The sequence below is a fragment of the Impatiens glandulifera genome, chromosome 7 (genome assembly GCF_907164915.1).
Source record: "Impatiens glandulifera chromosome 7, dImpGla2.1, whole genome shotgun sequence".
Lineage (NCBI taxonomy): Eukaryota > Viridiplantae > Streptophyta > Magnoliopsida > Ericales > Balsaminaceae > Impatiens > Impatiens glandulifera.
The window spans coordinates 43,967,635-43,988,829 of record NC_061868.1 but is presented as its reverse complement, the minus strand read 5'-3'; the positions used below and the strand labels follow the sequence as shown (position 1 = coordinate 43,988,829).

At 34.6% G+C, this 21,195-nt stretch overlaps 5 protein-coding genes and 1 long non-coding RNA gene across 6 annotated transcripts; 5 read left to right on the top strand and 1 right to left on the bottom strand.

Moving 5' to 3' along the window:
- Positions 1 to 1,534: 1,534 nt before the first annotated feature.
- Positions 1,535 to 3,137, bottom strand: LOC124945410. Its single transcript, XR_007099982.1, has 2 exons — positions 2,999 to 3,137; positions 1,535 to 2,863 (listed from the first exon to the last, which is right to left on the bottom strand). It is a non-coding gene; the product is annotated as an uncharacterized LOC124945410 (long non-coding RNA).
- Positions 1,892 to 4,473, top strand: LOC124945409 (U-box domain-containing protein 44-like). The gene is made up of 2 exons (XM_047485839.1): positions 1,892 to 2,873; positions 2,944 to 4,473. Exons 1-2 carry the CDS (start codon positions 1,892 to 1,894, stop codon positions 4,386 to 4,388), a joined length of 2,427 nt encoding a protein of 808 aa, XP_047341795.1. The 3' UTR covers positions 4,389 to 4,473.
- A 986-nt stretch (positions 4,474 to 5,459) lies between these two features.
- On the top strand, positions 5,460 to 8,188 carry LOC124910291. The gene is made up of 8 exons (XM_047450918.1): positions 5,460 to 5,621; positions 5,945 to 6,301; positions 6,404 to 6,887; positions 6,996 to 7,148; positions 7,233 to 7,325; positions 7,387 to 7,445; positions 7,733 to 7,826; positions 7,908 to 8,188. Exons 2-8 carry the CDS (start codon positions 5,958 to 5,960, stop codon positions 8,130 to 8,132), a joined length of 1,452 nt encoding a protein of 483 aa, XP_047306874.1. The 5' UTR covers positions 5,460 to 5,621; positions 5,945 to 5,957; the 3' UTR covers positions 8,133 to 8,188.
- A 1,241-nt stretch (positions 8,189 to 9,429) lies between these two features.
- Positions 9,430 to 13,158, top strand: LOC124944756 (translation initiation factor IF-2). The gene is made up of 7 exons (XM_047485094.1): positions 9,430 to 9,489; positions 9,563 to 9,689; positions 9,802 to 9,859; positions 10,606 to 10,936; positions 11,188 to 12,255; positions 12,329 to 12,478; positions 12,564 to 13,158. Exons 1-7 carry the CDS (start codon positions 9,463 to 9,465, stop codon positions 12,996 to 12,998), a joined length of 2,196 nt encoding a protein of 731 aa, XP_047341050.1. The 5' UTR covers positions 9,430 to 9,462; the 3' UTR covers positions 12,999 to 13,158.
- A 736-nt stretch (positions 13,159 to 13,894) lies between these two features.
- Positions 13,895 to 16,382, top strand: LOC124945154 (glycosyltransferase-like KOBITO 1). Its single transcript, XM_047485536.1, has 11 exons — positions 13,895 to 14,241; positions 14,313 to 14,462; positions 14,530 to 14,582; positions 14,668 to 14,776; positions 14,852 to 14,986; positions 15,059 to 15,103; positions 15,196 to 15,383; positions 15,470 to 15,611; positions 15,677 to 15,723; positions 15,813 to 15,900; positions 15,971 to 16,382. Exons 1-11 carry the CDS (start codon positions 13,930 to 13,932, stop codon positions 16,211 to 16,213), a joined length of 1,512 nt encoding a protein of 503 aa, XP_047341492.1. The 5' UTR covers positions 13,895 to 13,929; the 3' UTR covers positions 16,214 to 16,382.
- An 812-nt stretch (positions 16,383 to 17,194) lies between these two features.
- On the top strand, positions 17,195 to 19,569 carry LOC124945599 (probable serine/threonine-protein kinase At1g01540). Its single transcript, XM_047486061.1, has 7 exons — positions 17,195 to 17,961; positions 18,045 to 18,149; positions 18,229 to 18,351; positions 18,445 to 18,615; positions 18,697 to 18,826; positions 18,921 to 19,130; positions 19,210 to 19,569. The coding sequence occupies exons 1-7, from the start codon at positions 17,372 to 17,374 to the stop codon at positions 19,237 to 19,239; spliced, it is 1,359 nt and encodes a 452-aa protein (XP_047342017.1). The 5' UTR covers positions 17,195 to 17,371; the 3' UTR covers positions 19,240 to 19,569.
- Positions 19,570 to 21,195: the final 1,626 nt, after the last annotated feature.

Sequence of the window (21,195 nt, the reverse complement as noted above, 5' to 3'; positions counted from 1 at the left end):
ATCGGGGATCTTGGTTGATGTAGTTATAATCGGGAATGAGTCGGAATAGGAAATGAAATTGAAATTTTCTTTGGGTTTGAATAGTAATTATTGATGATTGTCTCCTAAACTTGTCCAACAAAATAAATAATATATATTATATATTTTATCTTTTATCTATATTTCAAGGGGAGTAAACTTTGCAAACTTGATTTTTTTTCCCTGACAAAAGATCAATATATCCCTTACAAAAATCTCATTATTTCTCTTTCCCTTTTACTCCCCTTTCTCTCTTCTTCTCTATTAGCGCAACGAGGGAACCACAACCACAACGAGTCGTCCAAGCAAACGTTTTAGTATTTAGTATTCATAGATGAAGTAATTTATTGCATTCAAAACAGTAGAAGAAGCAAGCAACTTGGATCTGAATGCAAAAATTATGAAGATGGATACTCCTTGCTTCTCAATTTATTGGGAAAATAAAAAACAACTACTCATTAGGTTTTAGTATAGGTAGGGTTACCGATCTCATACCAATTACTGACTTATGAGCTGCAATAATCTCATCTATAATGAACTTAAATAACAGTGACACAAGACAATATTTCACATTCGATAATAAAAACAAACAGAACAAACAAAACTGGGATATGAAGGACTAATCCATGATTGGTATCATCGATAAAGGCTTAGGTTGAATATATAATCAAAACTCACACAAGATAATTAGCTTGTTTGATATGGGACTAGAATTTAGTATTTTTTAATTAAATTATCAAGAAAATATTTTAGTAATTTAATTTTTAAATGTGACATTGTTACTTGTTTCAAGGAAATAAATCATGCCAGGTGGGTTCCATCTCTTCAAAAACTCAGCTGGCCTTGTTTACAAACTTATGAATCTATGTTTCAACAAATTTTATTTTTTTTATATGTATCAGATTCAAATATTGATTTATATCAATAAATTTAAAGAGAATCACTTCAGATTTTTTTATTTTTTTGGTAAGCTCTTCCAAAGATCCGATTGAATGTTGCATAGAGACAATAATGTAAGACAAACAAATACGAAGGGTTGCCACTTTTAATAATTTTTTTTTTTTTTTAAATTAGAAACAATAATTTGAATTATTATATTCAAAAGGATTAAATTGGCGGTAGCTTATTATTTATTATATTTAAGACTGAAGCTGATTGGTCAGTCGGTCAATTCCATTCAATTTTAAAAAATTTACAAAATGACGGAGATAGAGAGATTAATAAATATCCTATTATTTATTAGGATAGTTGACTTCGTCTTCTTTCCACATTAACCAAACGTTGAATACAGAAAGAGACGGGGAGAGAGAAATCTTTGCAAGGCTAGTTTGTTTCTATTTATTTTATTGGTCCCAAACATAATTACATATCTTATATATATATATATGAACTTCAATAACCTTAACTTAATAATATTAGATATTTAAGCTAAATCAAATAAAAAAAGGTTAGCCAATTTAGAAGAATACGAAAGCGTTTTGAATAGAAACGGAGGAAGGAATATAGGTTGGTGGTATGCGAAAGCGTTTTGAATAGAAACGGAAGAATATAGGTTGGTGGTGTGTGATGTTAGTCTAGTTCTCGATAATTAAAAAAAAAAAAAGCTGAATCAAACCATACCTCAATGTTGCTTACTAATAGCCAACAGCTACCTTCCATTTTATTTCTCAAGCAATTCAAAGTCTTCTTCTTCTTCTTCGTCATGGCTGTAATGGAGTGTATAGCTTAAGCAAATAACTGGGTCAATACAATCCAAGACTATATCACACGTTAAACTGGTCTTTCCACACACAGGAGAAATTAACCTATTTCCAAGTCGTCTCTCTCTGTTTAGTCTCATCATACATTCATATATATACCCATAGCGAAGGAGATGGAAATCCAGAGCCAAGCCATGTCTGAATATACAGCTTTCCTCGACAAACTGAGGCCAATTCTAGATGAATTGAAGTGCTGCAAGTTCATGGATATCAACACCGTACGTAAAACTGTGGAATCTCTTGAAGTCGAGCTCCTGCGAGCTGACAAGGCTATGACACCAAGCACCGATGACTTCACATATTCCACTGCTAAACAGATGGAGCATATGATTCATCATTTGGGAAGGACTCTGGGTCTAGTCCTTTTCGCTACACGAAAGATTATACTGATAGATAAGAGAGAAGAGATGGAGGATTTGCGAAAGGAAATGATGGGAGCCAGGTTTGTATCATCCAGACCCAACAGCTATTCGGAATTGGATATTGATTATTACGAATATCCTGAAATAGAGCCGATGGAGACTACTACTGATCAGGAAGAGTCGGAAGGGGAGATTAACTTGGATATTGATGATATAGTTTTGCAACTCAAGTATGGAGCTGACGACGAATTCGGACGAGCATTATCCGGATTCAACTCCTTGATTAGAGACAATTCTATAACGAACGATTGGATAAATGAAGAAGGGATCGTTCAAATCTTGTTCAATAGGTTGGGTTCGAGTATGCTTGTTAATCGGTTGACTGTGCTTCAGACATTAAGACTCTTGATAGCCCACTCTTCTCAAAATAAGGAGAAGATGACAGACAACGGGTCAATGGGGATTTTGGTGAAATCGCTGGCTAGAGATGTGGAGGAGAGAAGGGAAGCAGTAGGGTTGATGTTAAGCTTATCGGATATGGCTGCTTTTGGGAGAAGGGTTGGTCGGATTCAGGGCTGCATAGTGATGCTAGCCGCCATTTTGAACGGAGATGATTCAGTGGCCTCAAATGATGCAGAAAAGTTGTTGAATGCTCTTTCAAATAATACACAGAATGCAATTCATATGGCGGAAGCCAGTTACTTCAAGCCCCTTGTTCATTACCTACACAATGGTATATTGAGATAAGCTTACTTTATTTTCATCTCATAAAAATAGGCTTAAACCTTCATATATATCTGCAGGATCGGACATGAGTAAGATACTCATGGCTACTGCACTTTCAAGAATGGAACTTACAGATCAATGTAAAGCTTCTCTCGGTGAAGATGGTGCTATCGAGCCATTGGTTAAGATGTTTAATGGCGGGAAGCTTGAAGCTAAATTCTCAGCTTTGAGTGCCTTACAGAAACTATCAAGTTTAAAAGAGAATATCAATAGATTAATCGCTTCAGGAATGGTTACCTCTCTTCTTCAGCTTCTTTTTTCAGTCACCTCTGTTCTCATGACTCTGAGGGAACCAGCATCCGCCATTCTCGCGAAGATCGCTCAGTCTGAATCAGTCCTTGTCAGCCAAGATATCGCTCAACAAATGCTTTCTCTATTACACTTATCCAGTCCAATTATTCAACTTCATCTACTTGAAGCCCTCAACAGCATCGCTGCACATCCAAATGCTTCAAAAGTCAGAAGGAAAATGAAGGAAAACGGCGCAATTCAACTCCTCTTTACCTTTCTAAACGAAACAAACACCAATATCAGGACCAGTGCGTTGAACTTGATCTGCACTTTGAGTCAGCATTTCCCTGAAGAACTGACCGAACAACAACCGAATGAATCCGAATTACGATTAATCGTTAACATCATAGATTCATCTGTTTCAGTTACCGAAAAGGAAGCAGCAATTGGCATTTTAAGTAACATTCCACTAACTAACAAGAAAGCTACACATACCTTAAAGAAAGCACAACTACTCCCAATGATCATCTCCATCGTCAACAATTCAACTTCGTCAAACAATTCACGTCTCTTAGCCGAGAGAATTGCAGGTTTATTGATACGATTCACATCAGACAAACAGTTACAAAAATTCTCAGTTGAAATCGGGATCATACCTTCGCTAGTGAAGTTACTCTCAAACGAATGGTCCGTTATTACACAATCAAGATCTGCAACCGCTCTATCACAACTATCTGAAACCTCTCTATCCCTGAAGAAATCCAAATCAAAAAGATGGATCTGCGTTCAACCGTCGTCGAACACGTTATGCTCTGTTCACGAATCATATTGTTCGGTTAAAGGAACGTTCTGTCTGATCAAAGCAGGTGCAGTATCTCCATTGATGAGAATTTTGGAAGGGAATGAAAGGGAAGCGGATGAAGCTGTTCTTGGAGCATTGGCGACACTTTTAGAAGACGGAATATGGGAAAAAGGAAGCAGTTGTGTAGTGAAAGCAGTGTTACCGATTATTAGGGTTTTGGAAAAGGGAACGACGGTGAAAGCGCAGGAGAAAGGTGTTTGGATATTGGAGAGGATATTTCGAATTGAAGCTTATAGATTAGAGTATGGTGAATCTGCTGAAATGGTGCTTATTGATATGGCGCAGAGAGGTGATCCTTCGTTGAAACCGATTGTTGCTAGGATCTTGGCTCAACTTCAGTTATTGCAAATTCAATCTACTTATTTTTAATAGACTTTTGGGTTAGTTTTGAATCAAATCAAAGTTGAAGTGAGAATTGGGAAAAAATAAAAATGACCGAATTACTATTTTGGGTTGAACTTATATAGTTTTTACTTTATCATAATTTTTTTTTTCTTAATTAATTTATCATCCTATAAAATCAATATAAGGATTTTTATTTTTTTTATTTGTCCGATTATTCTCATAAATTACACATTTTTTTTTTAACAGTTAAACCTTATTAGTAAGGTTAGTAAGTCTCGAAAACAATATTTATTTTAAAATATAAATACGTTAAAATATGTAGACAGTACACAAATTACGTAGTTATAATTTTTTTTTTAAAAATAAATAACAATCCTGACTCTTTTCAAAAAATTCAAACATTTTTTCATATTACACATTTTTTAGTTACTTAAACCAATTTCAATAAATTATAATGCGAACTTTACGGCTTTTTTAGAATAAAATGAAGTTAGGGGACGGAGCGAGTAAATCTTAAAAATATATTCAATATATTAAAAAAATAAGTCTAAATTAATTTAAAAATATAAATAATATGTTAAAATAAGATGACGGATATTTTGTACATTTAGAAAAATGTTCAAATGATTAAAATTTTGAAGCGAGTAAATCTTAAAAATATATTCAATATATTAAAAAAATAAGTCTAAATTAATTTAAAAATATAAATAATATGTTAAAATAAGATGACTGATATTTTGTACATTTAAAAAATGTATCTAATTATCATTTTATTTAAAATGTGATAAATTAATTAAAAAACGAAATAATATTTTAAAATAAGATTTGGAAGTTTTCGTACACTAAAATTTTGATAAAATACATTCAACAAAATGTCTTTAAGAAATATGATAAATTATTAACAATGAAAATAATATGTTAAAATAAGATAATTACTGTTTATATATTTACAAAAATAATAAAATGATTAAAATTTTGATAAAATAAATATAAAAATATCCCTAAATATCATTTTATTTGAAAATGTGATGAAGTAATTAAAAAATAATATGATAAAATAAGATTAGGAAGTTTGTGTGCATTTCATAATCTGCTGCGTTTGTCTTGGTTTGCGTTGGATAAGCCGAGAGAGGCCAAAAAAATTGCAGAAAACCTTGAAAGAATATCTCCGTTTAGTCTTGGCCTTTGCTGCTACTGGAAGAAGGGAAGAATCATTCAGCCGACTATCTGCTCCATCATCATCTTCATCTAATCCAGGTCTATTTACCGTCTTTTATGGCTACCATAGGATGAGTTTAAAGATGTAGTTGCTTAGATTGTAATAAACCTTTGATTTCAATGTAATATGGTTATGTTTTTCTGTTTTTATGAAATGGGTTGTTTATTCTCTTGCTATCCGAGTTATTACTTCTATGATGTGCGATTAAATGCATTTAGATTGCATCAAAATGTTAGAATCTGTCAGTTTGCGCTTGAACAGATTGATTGATATCATGTGATTTTGGTGGACATTTGAATTGGAGTTTACTTTGAATACCTAAATTTATGTCTTGAGTAGTTTTATTGTGTCACAATTGCAGTTATCGATCATTAATGGCCTCTCTTACTCCTCACTGGCCATGTTTTTGCACGTCCATATCGGTCAGAGGAAACTTTCCAAATCCCAGAAACAGCGGAGTCATTGTTCCTCTTAAGGCTTCGTCTAGTAGTACCGAATCTCCATCACCCACTTCATCGAATTCCCCTGAAGTTTCTCGAGAACCGGAGCCAACCAAGATTGACCCTGTGAAGATTGCCTTTGCCAAAGCTAAAGCATACAAGAAAGGTGTACGGCTACAACAACCACCAAATCCTAGTTCTCAAACTGGAGATATTATCGAGGTGAAACCAAGTGATAGCAAAAATGAAACAATCCAGAATACAGAATCCTATGACAGGTAATTTAGAGTTAGAATAGCTGAAACTCTTTTCATGATCATGATCCATTATTATTGCTTCTTATGGTCTATTCAATGTAGCTGTCAATTTCCTGTTTGAAGCCCAGATAACCAATCAACTCAAGTGGACTTTGAGAATGCAGCAGCTAGCAGAAGAGAGCAGGAATTGCCAGCATCTGTCAAACTTGCCATGGAGAGAGCAAAGAAGTACAAGGCGAACAAAGAAAGCGTTCTTCCTGTTGCCTCAAGCAATGAAGACGGGGAAGTTGTTGAAACAGAGGAAATTATCATGAAGAAAATTATTGAGAAGGGAGAGTTGAAGGTTTCAAAGATGGACTTTATAGGACTTGGATTCTCAGATAAGAGGAAAACCAGAGGGCTTCCTGCTGGTTTGATTCCAATAGCAGATCCTTTCCCAGACAGAGATCCGGGTGAGGTAGAGATAATAGTTGGTGATAGGACCAAGTTTGGAAATGCAACAGTATCAGAGCCAGAGTCAATTGAGGATGATGATAAATCAGATTTGTATAAACCTAAGGTTTCTACTTGGGGAGTCTTTCCTCGTCCTGGAAACATCTCAAAAACGGTATTTCCTGAATGATTTCATTCCCAAACAATAGAATTTATAAATGCTTTGACATTCATCACTGATATGACTGGTTGTTTAAACTTAAAAGAGTTTTTTATTGTTCAGTATGGTGGTGGAAGAACGATCCAGCCGGGAGATTCACTTGAAACAGATGAAGATCGAGCTGCTAAACAAGCACGCACCAGAGAACTACTTTCACAGTACAAGAAACGAACTGGCATTAAAATTGATCCCGAGTTAAAGGACGAATGTGAGAAGGTAGAGTATAGTACACTCTAATTTTGAACAACAATTCTCTAGTTGGAGAGACCTTCAATATCAACTTATTGTCACTAAATACAGGATTTGAAGAATGGCGATGCATTGATGGAAAATGGAATGCTCGAAGATGCACTACCATTTTATGAAAAAATCATGGAGAAGTTGGCCTTTCAGGTAAAATTAGTTACTTTTTTTTTTAATCTATTTGCATCATCTCATCTGTCTATTTATGCAGAATGAGCTTCATGGATTGGCTGCTTTACAATGGTCTATTTGTCAAGACTCCCTTGGAAGGTTCTTCATAAACCTTTTAGAATTTCTCAATCTTTTTATCTTTCTTTTCGGGGGTGCTCCTCAAAGAAGACAAATCAAAATTGATACCTAATTGACCTTGTTTGATAAGGGGTTATTCCATCATCATTCAAATCACCCACTAAAGTAGATTTTGTCCAAATAACCCTACATCAAACAATCTGTATGGTAATTAGTAGATTAAGGATATGGTTTATCTTCTCTAAAGGCTTTAGGCCACTATATCCTATTTATACACTCTGTTGCATTGCGATTATATGTTATATCAGGCAAAGTAAAGCTCGTGTTATGTATGAGAAGCTTCAATCACACCCTACATATAGTGTGAGCAAGAGTGCAAAACAATTCTTGTTTGGGTTTCAGGTATGTTAAAATTGTGATTGTAAGTAATGAAATAGAGTTATTGGGATTTTCAGCAAATTCTTGTCTAATGTTTGACGACAGGCCATGGATATGATGAAAGTTAGGAGCATGGATATGTCAAAAGTTAACGCGGGCTACCAAAACTACTTTGAAGCGTTTATTAAAGATAAGGAAATCGACTATTCATTGAAAGATACTGAAACTGATAATGTTGATCTAGGTCTAGATCAAGTGCTGCCTTATGTTGCTTTCATTGTTTCTCCAATTTTTCTAGTGTTTCTTGTTGCCTTGACAAAGGCCAGATAGCTGAAACATGTATATATATCACATACTGGTTTCAAATGTTAATTTTGTTTCATTCTGTATTCAGTTGATGTTCTTTGTTGATTTCTTTTTTTCAAATAGTCGAGAAGGCTAGAACTCATTTTGATCGGCAAAACGACCCTTAATTTAACAAACCTGTAACAATGATGACACCATCAATTGATTTCTCATATAGACTTCCAAGTTGAAGTATTTCTTAAATGAAGGTTCTTCTATAATTTTTTTTTTTCTTTCTAAAAGGGGCAAAATTTTCAATTCTTCTAGGATTAGTAACTTCGGGTCGAACTTGGGGACAAAACACAATAAGTTTTATTTTTATTTTTTTGTGATATCATGTTGTCTAAATAAAATAAATTATTGTGTGTCTTGTTATAAACTCCCTTTTGTATTGAATAAATACAATTTTTTTTTTTATCTTCAATTGACTTTATTTAATTTAGGACTTAAAATAATGTGATGATTCTAATTCAAAATATATTTTACAGAGAAAATATTGTTGTTTTTAACATTCCCTTATTCATTAAAAGTTATTATTGGTAATGAATACAATCTAATAGTAATTCTTATTATTTTATTTTCATTCAAAACTATTGTAGGTAATAAATACAATTTTATAGTAATCCTTGTTATTATATTTTTAATTGGATATTTTTATACATTATTTTTCATATTAATCATGATTTCAAAACATTTTTAATTGGATATTTTTATACATTATTTTTCATATTAATCATGATTTCAATACGTTTGTATTTTGTGATTTACAAAATAATATGAACTGTGTTAAAAAAAAAATATCTTTATAACAAATGAAATAAAAAATAAATCACAATAATATAGACCATAACTCTTAAAATTATATGAAAATGATTAAAAAAACAATTTAAATATTTTATGTTTTATGGGAAAAAAATATTTGGTATTGTTTGAAATAGTATTGGGCAAGAAGTAGAACATCAAGTCGCCTTCCCTCGCCGGAACCCTTGATTTGTACCTGGAAGATCTCCGTCCACCGTCCACCGTCCACCGTCCTCCGTCAAGGTATCTCTCTTTCTCTCTCACACACACACACGGGCTTATATCTAGATTGACTTTCGCGGCAAGTTAATTCTTCATTTCTAAATCGATAATCAAATTGTTCACTCCATTGCTGATAAACACGACTGAAACATCCATAAGATTTTGTCCAAAGTTCCTTATTGCTTCTGTCATTATAGTATAGAGCGAGTTTATATATAATTTCCACAAAAAAAGCGATATCCTTTTCTCTAACATTTCATACCCTAAATTTGCAGGAGTTAATTGCTTATGAATGGCTTGGAGCAAGGCTGGGAAAAGGGTGCGTCCTCTTTTTGTTTGAACATACGCAAGCTAGAATGTGAAATAGCTTTAATTTTTTATTGTTCTTGCAGGGGAATTTTTCTAGCCTGACTAGAGCTCTAGATTTAACAACTTATGGAAATTTACGAGCATCTATATCTTCACATGCTATTCTGTACAGGGAAAAACCATTTTCTAATTCAATCAAATGTCTACGAGGTATATTGTTATTGTATTTCCATATTCCCTCAAAGTTATTTTACTAGGGCCTGTGAGTTCTATGATCTCATCATGTTGTATCTGAAATTTGGCTTTGTATCTTGTTCTACAGATATTTATAAGAATCCTTCATGTGGGCCTGATCTATTGGCAAACCGATCATTGATACGGTACTTTATCTGTCTATTTCATATTTTTCTTTTACACATTTGAACAACTTGCAAATTAGTCTCAGATATCTGATGAAATAGTGGTATGATTTGTTCTAGTGATTAACTGGGTGATTACGCCATATCACTGCATTAATTGGATTGGATGAATGGCGAGTTTAAGTAATACTCTTTTCAGTAATTTTCCTTAATCTTGGATGGTTTATATATGATTGTTTTTTCTTTTAGGGTTTGTTAAGTTGGCTGGGTGGGTGATTTTGTCATGGTTTTATAGACTTTCGAAGCTACTAACTTTCATAAGCTTAATTTATATTCAGATTTTATGAAATTGTTTGAGTAAACGTAGAACCTAAACTTAACTTAGTAAGGGACAAATTAAAAAATATATTTTTGTTTATGTATTTGGAAACGGATCCATCTGCAGAAACAAAAGTAATACGTTTTCTCAAATGGGGGTGCTAAAACTGAAACTGCATAGGTTGCCACTTACTATACCAATTACTCTTAATCATTATTATGAGGAATAAGTATTCTGGAAATTTTTACAATCTTTTGCTAAGATCGATCTCTCATATATTCTATTGATGAATCTGCTTTGTTGGATTTGGCAAAGGCGTAATCCTTATGTAGTCAGTCTATGGGAAGATTTCAATCAGTATATTAAGGGGTGTTTGAAGTTGCTGACTCTTCTAAAATTTCTGAAGTCCTAATGCTGGGATTAAATTCACTTGTAAAATGTTATATAGGGGATTTCATGTGAGTCCGGAGTTACTGAATAAAAGAAAAGACGAGCCATTTGGTGTGAAGACTACTAACAGGAAAGGGAAATATTCCAAAAGACCCAATACGGGACAGACACCGGTTGATGCCCCTTATGTTCCTCCTCAACAAAAAAGAAATTCCACATCAATGCAAGATAAACCGATTGAAATATTTGAAGGAATGACTCTTTTGGAGCTTGCCAAGCGTTCTGGAAAGCCTATTTCTGCACTTCAGGATGTCCTTGGAAATGTTGGGGAGAGTGTTGGTTCTGAGTTTGACTCGCTGAGCATTGACATCGCAGAGTTGATTGCAATGGTACCTTTTCTAATTTTCCGGAAACTAAGAATGTTCCCTTTTTAACAGAACACATTTCTTGTTTTCTTTTGAACAACCAACTTCATTACAAATTTCTTACAGTAATTTTTTTAATGATTTGTTGCTGAATGTGGATATTATGTTTAAGATGATTTGAAGAGTGGATAACTTTCTCAGAGAGATTTTTTTGGAGTGGATTAATGTTGTGGTAATTTCACATTATCATTTGAATCACCCCCCATTGTTGACAGGAAGTTGGTGTAAATGTGAAGAGGCTGCACTCTGATAAAGGTTCGGAAATTCGAGCAAGACCTGCAGTTGTAACCGTTATGGGTCATGTTGACCATGGAAAAACATCTCTACTGGATGCTTTGCGTCAAACCTCAGTTGCAGCAAAAGAAGCAGGAGGAATCACTCAGCATCTGGGTGCGTTTATTGTTGGTATGCCTTCAGGAGCATCAATCACCTTTCTGGATACTCCAGGTCATGCAGCATTCAGTGCTATGCGAGCCAGAGGTGCAGCCGTCACAGACATAGTTGTTCTAGTGGTGGCAGCCGATGATGGTGTGATGCCCCAAACATTTGAAGCCATGGCCCACGCGAAATCAGCAGGTGTACCAATTGTAGTGGCAATTAATAAGTGCGATAAGCCCGGAGCCAACCCAGAAAGAGTGAAAGTCCAGCTTGCCACAGAAGGCTTACTTCTGGAGGAAATGGGTGGGGATATTCAAGTGGTTGAAGTTTCAGCCTTAAATAAAACCGGGCTCGATAAGTTAGAGGAGGCTTTGCTGCTCCAAGCCGAGATGATGGATTTGAAAGCCCGAGTTGATGGGCCTGCACAAGCTTATGTGGTCGAGGCTCGACTGGACAAGGGACGGGGGCCACTTGCTACGGCTATAATAAAGGCGGGGACTTTAGTTTCCGGAAAGCATATTGTTGTTGGTGCGGAATGGGGGAAGATTAGAGCTATAAGGGATACGGTTGGGAAACCCGTAGACAAGGCGGGGCCCGCCACTCCAGTTGTGATTGAAGGGTTGAAAGGATTACCCATGGCGGGTGATGACATCACTGTTGTCGAGACTGAGGAGAGAGCGAAGATGTTGAGTGCAGGAAGGAAAAAGAAGGTCGAGAAGGACAGATTGAACAAGATAGAAGAAGAAAGGCTTGAGAAATTAAAATCGGACAAGGAATCTTCCGAAACATTAGATGAATCGGAAGAAGTCATTCAAAGGGTCGAGTTGCCTATTATTGTAAAAGCAGATGTCCAGGGCTCCGCCCAAGCGGTTACTGATGCTTTGAGAAGCTTAAATAGTCCCCAGGTAGGTATTCTTGTTTTTATATATATATATATGCTTTAATATGACAATTCTACTAATTGATTCATTCTCCTAGGTTTTGGTGAATATTGTTCATGTTGGCCTAGGACCTATTTCTCAGTCTGATGTGGACTTGGCTCGAGCGTGTGATGCCTGCATAGTGGGATTCAATGTTCGGAATCCTCCTAGTTCTGTCAGCATGTCTGCTACCCGAGCGAAAATACAGGTAAGTAGGGTTGTTGTGGATGATGATGATGATTGAATGATTTAGTGATTGTGTTACACTGATTTGAATTGGTTGGTTATAATAGATAAAGGTACATGCAGTGATTTATCACCTGTTGAACGAGATGGGGAATTTAATAGTGGAAAAGGCACCTGGAACATCAGAGATGAAGGTAGCGGGAGAAGCTCAGGTGATTAACATTTTTGAACTTAAAGGCCGAAGCAAAGCCAAGGGGGATGACGTGAAGATTGCTGGGTGCAAAGTGGTAGACGGTCATGTTTCCAAGTCTGCGACATTCAGGCTCCTGAGGAGTGGAGAAATAGTGTTCGAAGGGTCTTGCTCATCGCTCAAGAAAGAAAAGCAGGACGTTGACATGGTTGGGAAGGGATGCGAATGCGGGCTCGTCATTCAAGATTGTCTTGATTTCCGCGTTGGCGATGTTGTCCAGTGCATGGAAATGATTAAGAGGAAACCCAAGTTTATTTCTTCTCAAAGTGGTGCTGTTCGCATTGAATGCTGATCTTATCTTATTCTTTCAGTTTTGTTACATATATATATATTTATCGGAGGATCTCATATCTGAGATATAACTCTTGTTCTTCAATTTTGCCAATCACTCATTTATAATCATATTATTATGTATTGTAGAATGGGAAATAAAATTAATATTCTCACTTTAGTATGATTTATTTGTTTTCACTAACTATACTAAGAGTTTATTTTAAAATTTTAAGGTTTGATTTTTTTTATATATATCTTTTTTTTTTTTCCCAAAATTGATATTTTTTTAATAACAAAAACATAATAAATGTTTTCGATAAATCAAAATAAATGAAAATTAAGTTTCTTCTTATAAATATTCAGATTCTCATCATTTTTCTTAAAAAATATAATCACAAAAGTCTAAAAATTATCGACCGAATTTATTGTGATGGTTTAATTTATAGTTATATATATATATATATATATTCCTTCGTGTTAGAAATTTTTAATATATCTTCATTCATTTAATTATTTATAGAATTCGAAGTTTTTTTTTTTTTTTTTTGTATTCTTTGAGTTTCCACTAAAATCGAGTGTTCTTCGAGTTATTGGTTCGTCGTATTTATATTGAAACTCAATTTAGGTATTGAAACTAGATTCGAACTCAATTTGGGTATTGAAACTAGATTCGTTGTATTTTGAGAGACTGTCATCTGAGATCAATCAAGTTAAAGATAATGGGAGATGATAAAACTGTTTTAAGAGATTTATTAAAGGAACTATATTAATTTATTTTGATTGAGATTTAAACATGAAATAATTTTTTTATTAAATTCAAATATCGACATTAATTTACAAGTTTTTCCAATGTTTACAAGTACAATGGCTAAAAGATCTAGCCTGATTTATAAAATGAAGCTTGCTAGCAGCAATTGACCCGAATTCCACATAATTTCAATTCACCGGCTATGTCGGCACTACACTATTCTCTCCGTTCAAGCTCGTTTGCTTCAACCATTCTTCTCCTCTTAACAATCATCCCCTTAACTCTCGCCCTTTTCGCCTTCATTCTCCAATGGCGCGGCGGTGGAGTCGACGATCCCGTTACTCGTTGGTCGCCGGAGGAATCTCGCAAGTTTCCCGGTATGGATAGCTCACCTTTGTCTACTGTAGAACACTCCTCTTCTTCTGATTGTGTCAACCTCGGAAAGAGTTCTTCACCGTCATTTCCTTACTATCGCGATTGGAAGTTTAACATCGGATCCGATCTCAAACCAAAGGTTCGTTCTTTCGTTCATTCCTGTTTGTTTTAGAAACAATTGAATCAACGAGATGCTTATGTGGTGATCAGATATGTATTACGACAAGTACATCTGCCGGATTGAGTCAGATTCTCCCTTGGATGTTCTATCATAAGGTTATTGGCGTTAGTACGTTTTTCCTATTCGTTGAAGGGAATGCTGCATCTCCTAGCGTTTCTAGGGTTCTTGAATCAATTCCTGTAAGTTCATTGATACCCTTTCATCAAAATCCATTCTTGTATTGATTATCTTTTATGTTAATTTCAGGGTGTAAAAGTCATATACAGAACAAAAGAGCTAGAAGAACAACAGGCTAAAAGGTTGGTTAATTAGTTGTTAGTATATGAGATTTGAATTAAGATACTTTTCATGATCTCATATTTGTTTTTCTATTTACATTATTAGCCGCATCTGGAATGAGACATGGTTATCGAGCTTCTTTTATAAACCGTGTAACTTTGAGCTTTTCGTGAAGCAATCTCTCAACATGGAGATGGCTATAGTAATGGCAAGGGTAAAGAAGATTGATCATCTATCGATTATTACTCTTTCATCTTTATCCTCTTAAGATCTTCTTTATTTGAATTAGGAAGCTCACGTGGATTGGATAATGCATCTTGATACCGATGAATTGATACATCCGGCGGGTGCTAAAGAGTATTCTTTGAGGCAGTTACTGGCTGACGTGCCTGCAAATGTGGATATGGTTGTTTTCCCCAATTATGTAAGTTGAGTAATACATTTTGATGCTGAACAATTAAGATCATGGTACTAAAAGGCGACTATCTTTGTTCAGGAGAGTAGTGTTGAACGAGATGATATCAAGGAACCTTTTACAGAGGTATTCATTTTGTTTCTTCAACTTGCATTGAGATTACGATCATCATTTTGTGTCTGTATATTGATAATGACCATCTTACTCGAACTCGAAAGGTATCAATGTTCAAGAAGAATTACGATCATCTTCCAAAGGATACGTATTTTGGAATGTATAAGGAGTCAACTCGTGGTAATCCTAACTACTTTTTGACATATGGAAATGGTAAAGCAGCTGCTCGAGTTCAGAATCATCTTCGTCCTAATGGTGCTCATAGATGGCACAATTACATGAAAACCCCAAAGTAAGTACGCCACAAATATACGCATAAATGATTCATTTCTCCATTATTGGAATGTAATAAAAAGGAAAAAACTTGACATATTTCAGTGAAATCAAACTCGAAGAAGCTGCTGTTCTACATTATACATACGCTAAGTTCTCAGACTTGACTTCAAGACGAGATCGATGCGGCTGCAAGCCTACGAAAGATGACGTCAAGCGTTGCTTCATTTTGGAATTCGACAGATCTGTGAGTTTTGCAATCACTCCTTTTGTACCCTTTTTTCACTTGATAACAAATTCACTATTTTACAGGCCTTCATTATTGCTTCGACTGCTACTGAAGAGGAAATGCTAGCATGGTAATCTTCTTCTTTTGTTTTTCTTTTCTTTCTTTCTCGAGCTTACTTCAAAACAAGCTTCAATTATACCCTGTCTGTTGTTTCTTTAGGTACCGCGAACATGTTGTATGGACAGACAAATCACTGAACACCAAATTGCTGAGAAAAGGAATTATGGCACGAATATACGCTCCCATGGTAAGCAGTTGATTCATCTGAATAAATATCGTTCAAAACCCTTTTTTCTAATGTATTATTGTATTTTCAGGCCATAATCCAAGGTTTAAAGGAATCTGGTATTTTTGTATCAATTATTTCATCTGCCCCATCAAACCTAACAAAGGACTTTGATAGTTCAAACTTAACAACAACGAGAAAGATGGTTAGAGATACTGTGGCTCATGCTACTTCCAGGAAAATTTTAGAAACCGAAATCTTAGAAGCAGCTGTCCCGCCTTTATCCTCTCCCGGAATGGATGAAAATGGCGACGAGACGATCTTCCATCTGTAAATCGCGGCCTTTTTCAGCTTGATTTTTTGTGCCATTTGTATGATCTGGTTGTGTATCTGCATAGAGAGGGCTTTTTGTGTGTATATTAGAAAATGATAATTTGTAAGACTATATAATATAAGATATGATTTTTATTATAATTTCAAAAAGTTACATAAAATACTATTATTGAAACAAGTCATTCATTTTTCTTAAATAATAGTGTGACATTTGAGGCCTTTCTGGAATGAAATGGTGACATTAATGAAATATAGCTGGGCAAAATGTAACCAAAAATACATTTTTCTGATGGTATTTATATCATTCACGGGTTATTTGGTTGGATGAACATTTTAAAATCATCTACATTTTTTTTGTTATTTTTTTTTGGTATGAAACAATTCATTACAAGTTAAGACAAGATTCAAACGTTTTCATTTTTTTTTCCGAAGAAACGATCAAATACACTTCAATTCGATATAAATGTAACGAGAGAGATTTAAAGTTCAATCTAAAAACATAATATATAGTACTTAAATGAATAAAGTTAACATTTATTTTCAAAGATAATTTGACTCATTATTAACAACTTTTTACCCATTTGTCATAATCTTGTTTAGTCATATAAGATAAGAATTAAGAAATTCGTGTTAGAACGTGCAACAATAATTTATTATTTATAAAATATTAAATGAATTCTTCAACTTATTTTTCAATTACAAATTGAGAATATTATATTAAAATTATAATAGTGGGTTTCATACCAAAAAAGTTATCTAAAAATAACTAATTATTTTAGTTATAATTTTAAGATTGTAATATTCTAACAAATTTCATAATCTATAAACATTTATTTATTATAAAAATAAAGAAAGTATTGGTTTAAAATATAATATAATATAAAAATACTTTAAAGTAAAAATAAAATAAAAAATATATATATGGATACGTTTTAAAAATAGGCAAAATGTCAGTGCTTAACACTTTAAAAAGCACTGAAAAAAGGAGAAGAAGAAGGAAGTGACAGACTGTAAAACCTTCTTTCTCTTTCTATCTCCCGAGATCTTCGCTGTAATCGGCGCCGCCGCCGCCGGCCGGCGAGTAAGCTACCGGAGAAGGAGGCGGAGAAGAAGAAGTACTATACATATACATATAGTGATATAGATAGATAGATACAAAATGTCAGTATACGATGCGGCTTTCTTGAACAGCGAGCTGTCCAAGCCGACTTCAATCTTCGGCCTAAAGCTATGGGTGGTAATAGGGATCTTCGTTGGAACAATTTTCGTTCTAATCCTCTTCCTTCTTTCCCTCTGTATCACCTCTCGCCGTCGTAAGTCACCAAAGTTGCTTCCTCGACAAGGTAAGCTTTCAGGCCGAGCATCCGAACTTACTCCTGTTGTTTCAAAGGAAATCCAGGAGATTATTCATGATGCATCGGGGATTGATCACCGGTCGATCGTTGCGCCGGTTCCGCAGATCCAGATCGACATTGGTAAGGCTGAGCATCGAGTTGTGTTTTCCGATCGGGCGTCGAGTGGGGAGTCTAGGGCTACGAGCGCAACGGATACTGCTTCGTTTGGAGGTGGATCGATGCCGGAGGTTTCGCATCTTGGTTGGGGACGTTGGTATACGCTTAGGGAACTTGAAGATGCTACTAATGGTTTGTCGGATGGGAATGTGATTGGTGAAGGAGGTTATGGAATTGTTTATAGTGGTTTATTGACTGATAATACTAAAGTTGCTGTGAAGAATCTGTTGAACAATAGGTATTTGTTTTTGTTTTTTGTTTTTGCTTTCAATTCAATCAATGGTCTTGTTTTGGGACTAATTTAGAACAAACAATCATCAGGGGTCAGGCCGAGAGAGAGTTTAAAGTAGAAGTAGAAGTAATTGGGCGTGTACGCCATAAAAACCTAGTCAGGCTCTTAGGTTACTGTGTTGAAGGAGCTTACAGGTATGAATGATGATCTATCAATCTCTTATCATCTTCCATTTGTAACTTTTTCAATTCTTAAGCTCTTTGATTGAATCAGGATGCTGGTCTATGAGTATGTGGATAATGGGAACTTGGATCAATGGCTACATGGGGATGTAGGGGAGGTTAGCCCTTTAACATGGGAGATCCGTATGAATATTTTGATGGGAACAGCAAAAGGGTATAGCAATTTATGAGATTTCAAATACCCTTATCAATTTATGTAACTAAACTTGTATTCATTTGTTCATTCCTTTTTTTTTTTCAATTTCAGATTGGCTTATCTTCATGAAGGTCTTGAACCAAAGGTTGTCCATCGAGACATTAAGTCTAGCAATATATTACTTGATCGTCAGTGGCATGCAAAGGTTTCTGATTTCGGGCTTGCTAAGCTCCTCTGCTCCGAGAGAAGTTATGTAACAACCCGAGTCATGGGAACTTTTGGGTGAGTGCGTTGATTACCTTATACAAGAATGTATTGATTGATTGTTTCTCATAAGTATAATAAAGTTTTTTCATTTTTTAGATATGTTGCGCCAGAATATGCTTGCACGGGTATGTTGACAGAAAAAAGTGATGTCTATAGTTTTGGAATACTTATAATGGAGATAATATCGGGTAGGACTCCAGTTGACTACGCAAGACCTCAAGGAGAGGTCAGTCCTACAATATCATTGATGATTATCATGTTTTTCCCATCCAATGGGGGCTATCTCGAGCTCATAACAAATTCAATAAAATAATATGCAGGTAAATTTGGTGGATTGGTTGAAGTCTATGGTTGGTAACAGAAAATCTGAGGAAGTGGTTGATCCAAAGTTGCCTCATATGCCTTCTTCAAAAGCTCTGAAACGTGTTCTGTTGGTTGCTCTTCGATGTGTTGATCCTGACGCACAAAAGAGACCTAAAATGGGACATGTTATCCACATGCTGGAATCTGAAGATTTGATGTGCCGCGATGTATGCATATCTGTTTTTTCTTTTTCCATTCGATAATGGTTATTCTTTCTGTTTATTGGTTGTTTCTTTTGATTTGCAGGAACGTCGTGTTGTTAAAGATCCTTCATAATGGTAATAATATTGTTCAAGGCGTTTCAAACACAAGGGAGGTTGATAATAGTACGAAATATCACCAGCCCACCACCAGATGGAGATAATGCATGGATAAATGATAGCGACTAACGGTTTGCAAACAAGTCTTTTTCTTTTAATATAATTGTTACTTATAAGCTATGTTTTTGTTTTGGGTCCACAGTGTTGTTGCCTGCCTCTGTAATGTTTATTATATTTTGTTAGCAATTGTTTTGTTTATTTATGTTTCATATGTATGTATATTTGAAATTGACAAAATTGATTGATAATATAGGGAAATGAGCCCCCCCCCATTCAATTGATCTTACTTCCTCCTATTGTTGGATTATGAAATTCCCATTTATATATGATTATAGTATGAAAAAACATCTGAGCTTTAACTCAGTTTCATTGCCAGTTATCATTTAGGGTTTAAGGTTTTGAGGATGATGATGATGATGATGTTTTGAGTGGACCATTTAGCCAGCTATCTAGCTAGCCAATATGAGTTCAATCTCCTTTCTTTCTGTCATTTTGGGTTTTTGTTTTGTTTTGTTGTTGATGCCAATCTGGAATGGTGGGGTGCAGGCCATAAGCCATTATTTATATTATTTGTCAATTTGGATTTTTTCACACAATCAATGGCTTAGCCATTTGGCTGCTCCTTAGAATATATCCAAATTGTATTGGTAGGCTGGCATTGGATTTTATTGATCATCAATTTGTTGTTTTGTTGGTTTGTGACTTGGTTGGGTTTTTTCTCGTACATCATATCGTGGGTTAAATCTTTTTCGAAGCTGAAATTGGGTCTGAATTAGAAAACGTTGATGATAATATAATGAGAATATATTATGCATATATTTATAAAGAAAAATTACAGTAGATGGGAGATGGGAGCACCATCAAATAGAGATTTTGAATTTCGACCATATTTTTTGGTAATACGATATATATGGACCCTTTAAGATCAAACAATTCCATTGGATTGAGTATAATTGTATGTGTGAAATCAAACAATTCCATTGGATTGAGTATAATTGTATGTGTGATAGCATCTAATATATCAGGAATATCAATGAACAACCCGATTATTGCAATTACACTTTTATCTTCGACGAATGGCCCGACATTAAGTTGAAGCATATGTCTGCCCATTGAGTTGAAGCATATGGCTGCCCAGTTGGTTAAATGCACAGGAAACTTAACAAAAATGAGGAATGACAATCATTCTTCTTTTAAGTTTCTTGTCAAATTATTCTCGTCCCTATAATTTATCATTTATAAATTCGAGTTCTTAATAGACCGATGGATAAGTAATTCGACTTATTCACATCCAGATCATGAATGTTTGGAATCCATATTATGCAAGGAGACATTGCTTTTGCTAATTCGAATTGAAGGGTGATATAAAATAGGTCTATTTTCGACACCATATCTATAGTTAGCACATTCATCATAGTTAGCAGCTCCGTATCAAGGTCACGACATTAGCCATTTAATTAAAAAAAATGCTCAATTTTAACATTTTGAAAATAGCATAATTACCAATACATAAGTATAAGATGAAATTTGAAGTTTGATGAATAAAACTTGCTTTTAATGAAGGGATATACTAACCAATAAGGGAATTGATAAGAGAATCTCCAATTGACTTAAATTGTAAAACACACCAAATTAATTTTAATTGTCTAACCAAAGAGATTTTTATGTTAAGTTACTTATAAAAACGTGAAACATGTTACGTGTTAACTATTTTTAACTGAAAAAATAGAGATAATTTTTAAGTTTTCCTTTAACTTAAAATTCATTTTTAATGTTTTTTTAGAAGAGTCCGTAAAACTAGGATGATTTTTGTGTGTTGCTTAGATATATTTGTTTTCATGAAAGATTATGTCATTAAAGAGCAACTTTATACCACAAAAACTGCTTATTTCTTATCTTTTACGTTAAGAAA